General features: G+C 43.5%; 1 protein-coding gene across 1 annotated transcript; it reads left to right on the top strand.

The window, feature by feature from the left end:
* Positions 1 to 288: 288 nt before the first annotated feature.
* LOC129841572 (UPF0687 protein C20orf27 homolog) lies at positions 289 to 12131 on the top strand. The gene is made up of 6 exons (XM_055909910.1): positions 289 to 466; positions 4067 to 4154; positions 4565 to 4701; positions 5017 to 5170; positions 9453 to 9578; positions 10045 to 12131. Exons 2-6 carry the CDS (start codon positions 4136 to 4138, stop codon positions 10116 to 10118), a joined length of 510 nt encoding a protein of 169 aa, XP_055765885.1. The 5' UTR covers positions 289 to 466; positions 4067 to 4135; the 3' UTR covers positions 10119 to 12131.
* Positions 12132 to 12136: the final 5 nt, after the last annotated feature.

The following is a 12136-nucleotide window of genomic DNA, read 5'->3' as shown; positions in this document are numbered from 1 at the left end:
AACTTTCTAGTACAGTATTGTATAGGCTATTATATTATATTATACCCTGTTAGAGCCTATTAAATTAGCATATTCAATAAGGCTACAAATAAAATATTTCTCCAAATGATAGCCTGCATTTCATTAAATCTGAAAGCAGGTATAGGGTCAATACCACACCTATCTAATAGGCAGAATAATTACAGTGTAAACGTGATGTTTACACGAGGGGTGTTGAAAAACATCCCCTCCTCGCGATGCCTGCATCCGCCAAAGACTGCAGCTGTAGGTCACCGAGAAAGCGACGCGCCATGCATGGCTGTTGTAGACTGCGTCGGTCGGGAGGAGGAGAGCTGGAGAGGAGACTGAGTAGAGCCTCGGAAATAAGAGATTAGACAAACACAGCAAGCAGCATGCCGTTTGGGATGGTAACGCTTTCCACTGTCAGATACCATCATCACTAAGCACTGAACACATCTCCAAAGCGGTAAGTGCTTCGATAGGTTTTTTAATTACGTTGCACATTTTCATAAACGCTTTCTTGCACCTGGGGGGAATCCAGTTCGGAGGTTCATATCGTATTGACATCAAACTGGGCGTAGGCTAGGCTATCTGCCCATCTGTCTGTCTGTCTGTCTCTCCCAGGTTGAATATATTCGATTTGATTTATGTCACAATGACAATATAAAGAATATGTTGTTGTTGTCCAAATCTATTCGTTGCCGTTTTGCCCATCCGTTGAAACGACAGCAAATGCAACTCTGTGCCTATGGACCAGTTTTGATGCGCACTCCATCCAATGGGCATGCAGTGTGTGTGATCGTCAATATGGAAATTGTAACATTAGAATAAAAACACTGGTGGGCTATGTGATTGACAGGAACAGCATTGAATTGGCTATATATTCAATAAACAACCCAACCAGCCGAAGGAACACTTCCTATTCGCAAGTATTTTGTAATTTGTCTAAAACCGGTAAAAAAATGTCCCGGACGGCGCACGTATCGATGTCCCTCTCTGTTGACGCGGTGGTGGCGGCTCGGGGCTGGGTCGTTCCCAACAGTGCCGCATTTGCATGTAGAACAGTGACAGTGTCAAATAAGGTAGAAGCCTACCAACCGCGATGCCTTTGCACAATGCGTCCAGGTCCCATTGATAACTGCAGTGGTGTAAAGTAACGAAGTAAAATATACTTTGAAGTAGACTACTACTTAATATTTTTTTGGGGGGGGGGGTGGGGATATCTGTACTTTACTTGAAGCCTACAACAGTGCATTCTGAAAGTTTTCAGACCCCTTGACATTTTCCACATTTTGTTAGGTTACAGCCTTATTTTTTATTTTAACTCATCAATCTACACATACTACTCCACAATGACAAAGAAAAACAGGTTTGCAAAAAAATGAAACATCACATTTACATAAGTATTCAGACCCTTTACTCAGTACTTTGTTGAAGTACCTTTGGCATTGATTACAGCCTTGAGTCTTCTTGGGTATGATGCTACAAGCTTGGCACACCTGTATTTGGGGAGTTTCTCCCATTCTTCTCTGCTGATCCTCTCAAGTTCTGTTAGGTTGGATGGGGAGTGTCGCTGCACAGCTATTTTCAGGTCTCCAGAGATGTTCGATTGGGTTCAAATCCGGGCTCTGGCTGGGCCTCTCAAGGACATTCAGAGACTTGTCCCGAAGCCACTCCAAGAATGATGGATGCAACTGTTTTTTTTGGGGACCATCAATGCTGCAGAATTTTTTTGTTACCTTTCCCCAGATCTGTGTCTTAACACAATCCTGTCTCGGAGCTCTACAGACAATTCCTTCGACCTCATGGCTTGGTTTTTGCTCTGACGTGCACTGTCAACTGTGGGACCTTAAATAGACAGGTGTGTGCCTTTCTAAATCATGTCCAATCAATTTATGTTATCACAGGTGGACTCCAATCAAGTTGTAGAAACATCTTAAGGATGATCAATGAAAACAGGATGCACCTGAGCTCAATATCGAGTCTCATAGCAAAGGGTCTGAATACTTATGTAAATGAGGTATTTATGCTTTTTATTTTTAATACATTTGCAAACATTTCTAAAAACCTGTTTTCGCTTTGTCATTATCGGGTATTGTGTGTAGATTGATAAAAAATGTATAAAAAAAATAGAATAATGCTGTAACGTAAAAAATGTGGAAAAAGTGAAGGGGTCTGAATACTTTCCGAATGGACTGTACTTTTTACTAGGCCTTATTTTCCCTGACACCAACAGTAGGCTAGGCTACTCGATAACATTCCAATGCTTAGCAGTACAGGGAAGAATGGTCCAATTCATACACTTATCAAGAGAACATCCCTGGTCATCCATACTGCCTCTGATCTGGCGAACTCACTTAACACAGATGCTTTGTTTGTAAATGATGTCTGAGTGTTTGTAAATGGTCTGGTGGTCAGTGTTGGAGTGTGCCCCTGGCTATCCTTAAAAAAAGGAAATTGTCCCGTCTGGTTTGTAATATAAGGAATTTGGAAGGATTTATAGCTTCTACTTTTGATACTTAAAGCTACAATATGTCACTTTTTGGGTGACCTCAACCAAATGCACATAGAAATGTGAGTGATAGATATGTCATTCTCATTGAAAGCAAGTCTAAGAAGTGGTGTATCTATTCTATGTGTTCCATTTCTATGTTTTTGAGTCTTTTACTTTCCGTTTTGTACACAAGCTTCAAACAGCTTAAAATAAAATATTTTTGGTTATGGAAAATATATTTCACAGCAGTTTTCATGGTACAATGATTCTCTACTTGCTTGTTTTGCCACATAAACTGGAATTAGGCAACCTATTACAATTTTAGCAACCAGGAAATGATGGAGTTATTTCTGCATGGTGCATCTTTAAGTGTATTTAAAACCAGATCGTTTTAGATTTTTACTCAAGTAGTATACTACTTTCACTTCCACTTCAGTCATTTTCTATTAGGGTCTTTACTTTAACTCAAGGATGACAATTGGGTACTTTTTCCACCACTGGATAACTGTCGATGGTACATTAAGTCCGTTATAAATAGAGGGGATTGAGTTTGAATGAGGAATGGAATGAGCTTCTCTCTGTTCTGTGTTCTATTTTCTCCCCATTCTAGTTTATGTTACATAACACTCAAGGCTATTCCCCCTCCAGTGTTTCCGTATTAGAGAGGATTGTGTGAATTAGGCTAGGTACCCAACTCCCCATGGTAAAACTGTAAGATATTACTTTTTCTAGTTTCTTCCTCTAATCCCGCCGGTAAGCTTTGGGGGCTGAGTTAAGCATCTTTAGTGAGCAGGTCAGTGAGTCGTTTAGCCGCGCCTTTGTCTGCAACACTGGACTGGACTCACAGCTGGGCGCTTCTAATGATATTGATAAAGCCGCAGTAGGATTAAATTAAAGGTCAAAGATTATTGTTGACGTGCCGAACAGATGGCACCCTATTCCCCTATGGGACCTTGTTAAAAGAAATGCACTAGGGTACCATTTGGAACTCAATCTAGGGCTCTATCCAGCAGATTGACAAGCTACAGTACCAGAGTACTTTTGGGTAGAAGCTGCTACCTGGCCCAGAGCTAAAGAAAATAAACCACTATACCATTATGACTTTGCCAGTGACACTTTAGTTTATTCGACTTTTACGTTAAGAATATCATAGAATTATTGCCAAACACCATGCGACAAGTAACCTCAGATGTGTGAGTGCTTTTCCTATTTTGATTCACAGGTCTAGGATCAGCCATCGCTTATACCCAAATCATGACCGTAATTAGAGGGGAAAGTGCTTAACTTAGATTAGTGTCTAGGCCTAGGGGCTACTTTGTCCTACTTCTAGTTCGAAGAGGTGGTTGAGTCTGAGGGAGGTTTTTGGCAGAAAATGACAGAAGCCAGAAGAAACTGTTGTTGAGGAGCTGTCACCTTTACAAAGAAATTATGACTTGGTCTCTTTCTCTCCCTCTCTCACCTCACTCTTCCCCTATTTCATTCCTCATCTCACTCCCCCTTTTCTCTCTCCATCTCTCTTGTTCTCCCTCTCTCTCTATCTCCTTACATTGTTCCTTGTCATGTTCTCTGAAGGAGGGTAATGATGACATCACAAATTCAGACTGATACAGTGTGATCCATCATTCCTGGCCTGACATTGACATGGCAACAGGCAGGAAGGGTGAGTCCTTGACTTCTATGTGTGTCTGTTTCTGTCTGTCTGTCTGTCCGTCTGCCCCTCTGTCTGTGTGAATGCAACTGATATCGCCCGAACTTTAATTAATTAATTAATCTGCCAGCGATTGTCTCTAAGTGCATGGATTTTCAATTCCCTTCCCTCTGTTTGTAAAGCCCTAATGCCATGTCAGACCTAAGTTATACTGATGACCCAAAACACTAACTCTCTCCCTCTCTCTCTCGCTCTCTCGTTCTCTGTCTCACTCTCTCTCTCATAAAAGCGCAATGAAAACTTGCAGTCGTATACAGCTGCTTAGCCATGCATGAATTATATGTGTGTGCGTGTGTACAGTACGTGCCTGTGTGTGTATTTCTGTCCCTGACCGAGTCACGCTCTTACTGCCTCTTCCCCAGGGTCGACCTCGAAGGGAGGAAGCGTGCGTTTCCCTGACGACGAGGATGCCATGGGCTCCCCTGTTCACCGTGAGGACAAAGCCAAGGATTCGGCCATCCCTGCTCTCCCAGAGCCTGATGGGAACTTCCTGGTTAAGGTGGGCGGGGTTTGGAATACTAATGCTCGAATTGCTTGTGCCAAGTTCAGTAGGCAAACATTGTTGAACATTGCAGATTGAAATGTTATGTATAGAGCAGACATGATTCCTTATTCTACAGGTCATAGAGCCATGTTTGTTCTTCATAACATATTTCTACAACGTTATGCCCTGCTGAATGGACCCCTGATGGGTACCTTCATAAGAACTACTTAACGCATTTCATAAGAAGTGTGTGAGTATTTAATAAGTGTTTATGTAATTTGTACTGTGTTTCTCCTCTCTCTCTCTCTCACACACTCTCTCTCTGTCCAGGTAGGGTTCCTGAGGAGTCTGCATCGTTATGAGATCGTCTTCACCCTCCCAGAGGTGCCTGTGCTGGGGAAAGATGTGTGCTCCCTCCCTTCCTCCTCATCACCGACGCCCAGACCCCTCCTCAAAGTCAACCGTGTCACACCCACACCAGAGGGTACGTGGGAGACCAGGGCCATATTCATTAGGGCATGCCAAAGAAAACGTTAAACCGTTTTGCAATGGAGAATGAAAATGAGTGTTAGTTATTGGAGTCCAGGTCGTCCCTTCCTGTTTCAGTCAGTTTTTATACTGTTGGAAGCCTATTGAATGCGACCCAGGATAGAAACTGAGATGATTGCTTCTGTGTAGAGGTCGACCGATTATGATTTTTAAATGCCGATACAGATACCGATTATTGGAGGACCAAAAAAGCCGCTACCGATTAATCAGCCGATTATTTTTTATTTATTTGTAATAATGACAATTACAACAATACTGAATGAACACTTATTTTAACTTAATATAATACATCAATAAAGTCTATTTAGCTTCAAATAAATAATGAAACATGTTCAATTTGGTTTAAATAATGCAAAAACAAAGTGTTGGAGAAGAAAGTAAAAGTGCAATATGTGCCATGTAAGAAAGCTAACGTTTAAGTTCCTTGGTCAGAACATGAGAACATATGAAAGCTGGTGGTTCCTTTTAACATGAGTCTTCAATATTCCCAAGTAAGAAGTTTTAGGTTGTAGTTATTATAGGAATTGTAGGACTATTTCTCTCTATACGATTTGTATTTCATATACCTTTGACTATTGGATGTTCTTATAGGCTCTTTAGTATTGCCAGTGTAACAGTATAGCTTCCGTCCCTCTCCTCGCTCCTACCTGGGCTCGAACCAGGAACACATCAACAACAGCCACCCTCGAAGCAGCGTTACCCATGCAGAGCAAGGGGAACAACTACTCCAAGTCTCAGAGCGAGTGACATTTGAAACACTATTAGCGCGCACCCCGCTAACTAGCTAGCCATTTCACATCGGTTACACCAGCCTAATCTCGGGAATTGATAGGCTTGAAGTCATAAACAGCGCAATGCTTGAAGCATTGCGAAGAGCTGCTGGCAAAACGCACAAAATTGCTGTTTGAATGAATGCTTACGAGCATGCTGGTGTCTACCATCGCTCAGTCAGACTGCTCTATCAAATCATAGACTTAATTATAACATAATAACACACAGAAATACGAGCCTTAGGTCATTAATATGGTGGAATCCGGAAACTATCATCTCGAAAACAAAACATTTATTCTTTTAGTGAAATACGGAACCGTTCTGTATTTTATCGAACGGGTGGCATCCATAAGTCTAAATATTCCTGTTATATTGCACAACCTTCAATGTTATGTCATAATTACGTAAAATTCTGGAAAATTAGTTTGCAACGAGCCAGGCGGCCCAAACTGTTGCATATACCCTGACTCTGTTGCAAGAGAAGTGACACAAAGAAATTCATGTTAGCGGGCAATATTAACTAAATATGCAGGTTTAAAAATATATATTTGTGTATTGATTTTAAGAAAGGCGTTGATGTTTATGGTTAGGTACACGTTGGTGCAACAACAGTCCTTTTTCGCAAATTCGCACCGCATTGATTATATGCAACGCAGGACACGCTAGATAAACTAGTAATATCATCAACCATGTGTAGTTAACTAGTGATTATGATTGATTGATTGATTGTTTTTTATAAGATAAGTTTAATGCTAGCTAGCAACTTACCTTGGCCCCTTACGCGAATGCAGTAACAGGCAGGCTCCTCGTGGAGTGCAATGAGAGGCAGGTAGTTGGTGCGTTGGACTAGTTCACCGTAAGGTTGCAAGATTGAATCCCTGAGCTGACAAGGTAAAAATCTGTCATTATGCCCCTGAACAAGGCAGTTAACCCACTGTTCCTAGGCCGTCATTGAAAATAAGAATGTCTTCTTAACTGACTTGCCTAGTTAAATAAAGGTGTAAAAAAAATATTTCCGATTGTTATGAAAACATGAAATCGGCCCTAATTAATCGGCCATTCCGATTAATCGGTCGACCTCTACTTCTGTGTTCCTTGTACAGGATCTAAATCGTCCAAATGGATATGAATTGAGTAAATGGATATACTGGTAAAGATGGGTGCAGTGTAGACCTGAACGTGGCAGAAAACCACTAACAAGGCATATCTGATCTCCCATGTCTCTGCCAACAAGCATATTACCACCATAACAAGCCACTGTTTCCGTCATTACTGTAACCTACTATTACAGTAACCGGATTTCTGGCATTACTGTAACCTACTATTACAGTAACTGGATTTCTGGCATTACTGTAACCTACTATTACTGTAACCGGATTTCTGTCATTACTGTAACCTACTATTACTGTAACCGGTATGTTATCAAACCTGTGAAACTTGAATGTCTGTCTGGATCACTGGCGAAGGTCTGCCTCCTTCTTCTACCTTTTCTCCCACTCCACTCTCCCCCTCCATCCCCTGTCCCCAATGAATTATTGTCTGGCGCAAAGGCGACAATTTCCCTACCTCTTCCCCTTTTATCACCTATTCTACATTCTTTGGATTCGCTCTCCATCCCCTGTTCCCCACTAATGCCATCCTACCCATGGAGAGTGAGGTAGGATGGAATATAACCAGAGGAATATAACCACCACTGACAGTCATTACCAGAGGAATATAACCACCACCAGACAGTTATTACCAGAGGAATATAACCACCACCAGACAGTTATTACCAGAGGAATATAACCAACACTGACAGTCATTACCAGAGGAATATAACCACCACCAGACAGTTATTACCAGAGGAATATAACCAGCACCAGACAGTTAATACCAGAGGAATATAACCACCACCAGACAGTTATTACCAGAGGAATATAACCACCACCAGACAGTTATTACCAGAGGAATATAACCACCACCAGACAGTTATTACCAGAGGAATATAACCACCACCAGACAGTTATTACCAGAGGAATATAACCACCACCAGACAGTTATTACCAGAGGAATATAACCACCACCAGACAGTTATTACCAGAGGAATATAACCACCACCAGACAGTTATTACCAGAGGAATATAACCACCACTGACAGTCATTACCAGAGGAATATAACCACCACCAGACAGTTATTACCAGAGGAATATAACCACCACCAGACAGTTATTACCAGAGGAATATAACCACCACCAGACAGTTATTACCAGATGGAAACAAAGACCAAAGAGATCAATACATCAGCTCCCATTTCAGCCCTGAATCGATTCAGAGAGAGGAGACCTCTCTTTTACACCGCTGCTACTCTCTGTTGTTATCATCTATGCATAGTCACTTTAATAACTCTACCTACATGTACATATTACCTCAATTACCTTGACCAACCGGTGCCCCCGCACATTGACTCTGTACCGATACCCCCCTGTATATATTCTCGCTATTTTACTGCTGCTCTTTAATTACTTGTTACTTTTATTTATTTTTCTTATTCCAACTGCATTGTTAGTTATGGGCTCATAAGTAAGCATTTCACTGTAAGGCACATGTGACCAATACAATTTGATTTGTTTCCCTGGCTTCGTCCCAAATGTCTCCTTGTCACCCCATTCCCTATACAGTGCACTGCTTTTGACCAGCGCCCATACGTCGGGCCCATAGACCTCTGGTCAAAGGTAGTACACAATGTAGGGAATAGAGCACCATTTGAGTTTTAGGGGGAAAGAATCTGAGCTTCCCTCTGGGCTTTCAGAGTGGCTTCCTGTAAGAAAACCCTGGGTTGTGTCCCGGATAGCAGCCTATTCTATTAACTTGAAACATTGAATGTTCCCTATAGGCCCTGATCAAATTAGTGTACTATATAGGGAATATGGTGGCATTTCAGACACAGATTTGATGGTATTTGGGGAAGCTATGGCCAATTACATTGAAGTAAATACTCAATAGACTACTGTCTCTGTCTTACGTTACTTCTGTCTTTCTGACGCCTTTTTGTCTCTGTGTTCATGTCACTCTTTCCCCGAACATTCCTGTCCTTTTATTATTGACTGTCTCCATCTTTCTCTCCTTCTTTCTGTATTTCTTTCATTCTCTCCCTTTCTTTTTTACCTCTGTCTGTCTCTCTCCCTCTCTCCATCCATTCCCTATTTCCCTCCTGCTATCCATCCAATCCCTGTCTCTCTCCATCTCTCCGTCCATTCCCTGTCTCTCTCCCTCTCTCCATCCATTCCCTGTCTCTCTCCCTCTCTCCGTCCATTCCCTGTCTCTCTCCCTCTCTCCGTCCATTCCCTGTCTCTCTCCCTCTCTCCGTCCATTCCCTGTCTCTCTCTCTCCCTCTCTCCAACCATTTATTTTTTCTCTTGGTCCATCTGCCATCTCCTGCTATCCCCCTCCCTCCCTCCCTCTAGGTGGGGTGAAGGTGACGTGTGAGTACACCACCCACCAGGAGGGGGTGCTGCAGGAGGAGCTGACCCTGGTCAGCCGGGGGAAGAAGGACCAACGTCTGCGGGTCAGGCTACAGGCCCGGGTCATGGGTGAGTTACTCCTGTGTGCCTGGTCATGTATGGACACAGTCATACACACAGAAACACACACAGTGACACACATACTGATCATCTGGGCAGTAACCCTGTGTTAATAGGGGAAATATCTGCAGTTAGTTACCACTTACTTATGGTATTTACAGCAAGGCATACTGCTGAGTTAAATGCTATTATGCAACAGATGTACTATGTCTGGCCTGTCAGTGTTAAAGGGTGGACAGCACCCTCTGGTGGACTAAGAGGTCTCTGCAACTTCCTCTACATCACACACTCAATATGATCCTTTACTCAGCAAAATAACAGTGACTCTTCCGCTCTCTTTCTCAATCTCCCTCCCTCCCTCTTTCTCTCTCTCGCCCTATCTCTTACCCACCAACCCAATCTTCCCCACCCTCTCCCTCCTTCCCTCTCTCTTTTCCCTCTCTCTCCCTCCATCCCCTTCTCCCTCTCTCTGTAGATCGTCACCATGGTACTCCTATGCTGCTGGAGGGGGTGCGGTGTCTGGGGGCGGAGAAAGAAAAAAGGAAATGAGCCGTCCATCCCTTTATATCTTCCCCCTCCTGTAGAGACCAGCCACCGTCCGTCCCTTTATATCTTACCCCTCCTGTAGAGACCAGCCATCGTCCGTCCCTTTATATCTTCCCCCTCCTGTAGAGACCAGCCATCATCCGTCCCTTTATATCTTACCCCTCCTGTAGAGACCAGCCATCATCCGTCCCTTTATATCTTCCCCCTCCTGTAGAGACCAGCCATCATCCGTCCCTTTATATCTTCCCCCTCCTGTAGAGACCAGCCATCGTCCATCCCTTTATATCTTCCCCCTCCTGTAGAGACCAGCCATCATCCGTCCCTTTATATCTTACCCCTCCTGTAGAGACCAGCCATCGTCCGTCCCTTTATATCTTCCCCCTCCTGTAGAGACCAGCCATCATCCGTCCCTTTATATCTTCCCCCTCCTGTAGAGACCAGCCATCGTCCGTCCCTTTATATCTTACCCCTCCTGTAGAGACCAGCCATCGTCCGTCCCTTTATATCTTCCCCCTCCTGTAGAGACCAGCCATCTTCCGTCCCTTTATATCTTCCCCCTCCTGTAGAGACCAGCCATCGTCCGTCCCTTTATATCTTCCCCCTCCTGTAGAGACCAGCCATCGTCTGTCCCTTTATATCTTCCCCCTCCTGTAGAGACCAGCCATCGTCCGTCCCTTTATATCTACCCCCTCCTGTAGAGACCAGCCATCGTCCGTCCCTTTATATCTTCCCCCTCCTGTAGAGACCAGCCATCGTCCGTCCCTTTATATCTTCCCCCTCCTGTAGAGATCAGCCATCGTCCGTCCCTTTATATCTTCCCCCTCCTGTAGAGACCAGCCATCGTCCGTTCCTTTATATCTTCCCCCTCCTGTAGAGACCAGCCATCGTCCGTCCCTTTATATCTTCCCCCTCCTGTAGAGACCAGCCATCGTCCGTCCATGTATCTCTTCCCCCTCCTGTAGAGACCAGCCATCGTCCGTCCCTTTATATCTTCCCCCTCCTGTAGAGACCAGCCATCGTCCGTCCATGTATCTCTTCCCACCCCCTCCTGTAGAGACCAGCTGTCGTAGTGGAACAAAACCAGCACTTACCTGCACTTAGCCACAAACATGCATGCACCCGTAGTGGCACACACACCCGAGGAGGCTGATGGGAGGTGCTATAGGGACGGCTTATTGTAAAGACTTGGAATGGAACATGTGGAACGGTATCAAACATATAGAAACCACGTTCGACTCCATTCCATGAATTCCATTCCAGCCATTACAATGAGCCCATCCTCCTATAGCTCCTCCCACCAGCTTCCTCTGACACACAAACACACACACTGTTTTTTTGTGATTAGCCCTGTAATGAAGACCAAGGTGTCCATGATCACTTATAGTTCCCCAAATCTAAAATGACACATTGCTCAGTGAGGGAGCCAATGTGTTTCCAACCTCCACTGTAGGTCCATTATATAACCAGGCACTGCAGCTCTTTGCTTCTCCTCCCTTCTGTCGTTCTGCAACAAGAGCCAAGCGTTAACCAGCCTTAAACGATCAGAAATATGATTTAACATTTGAATTATGCACGTCAATATAACCTGTCATTGTATTATGATTTACACTGAGTGGACAAAACAGTAAGAACACCTTCCTAATACTGAGTTGCACCCCCCATTCACCCTCTGAATGTCACACATACACAATCCATGTCTCAATTCTCTCAAGGCTTCAAAATCCTTTAGCCTGTCTACTCCCCTTCATGTACACCGATTTGAAGTGGATTTTACAGGTGACATCAATAAGTGATCATAGAGTTCATTTGGATTCACCTGGTCAGTCTGTCATGGAAAGAGCAGGTGTTCCTAATGTTTTGTCCACTCGTTGTACAGTATGTGTTCTGTGTGAGCGCCACCTTTCACCAACTATGTAAGAGTATGCCTTTTAGTCTGTGTCCTGCAAAACTGTCTCTGTATTGTACTAGATTCTACTATATCTCTGTCAGTAAATAAAATATCATGTCAACTGTTAACCTGT

The sequence above is a fragment of the Salvelinus fontinalis genome, chromosome 42 (assembly GCF_029448725.1).
Source record: "Salvelinus fontinalis isolate EN_2023a chromosome 42, ASM2944872v1, whole genome shotgun sequence".
NCBI lineage: Eukaryota > Metazoa > Chordata > Actinopteri > Salmoniformes > Salmonidae > Salvelinus > Salvelinus fontinalis.
Note: the sequence above shows the minus strand (reverse complement) of the source record. Positions and strands in the feature narration are given on the sequence as shown.

Coding starts and splice junctions, on each gene's coding strand:
- LOC129841572 (XM_055909910.1), top strand. Junction 4,702..5,016: donor ATGGGAACTTCCTGGTTAAG/GTGGGCGGGGTT, acceptor CTCTCTGTCCAG/GTAGGGTTCCTGAGGAGTCT. Junction 9,579..10,044: donor GCTACAGGCCCGGGTCATGG/GTGAGTTACTCC, acceptor CTCTCTCTGTAG/ATCGTCACCATGGTACTCCT.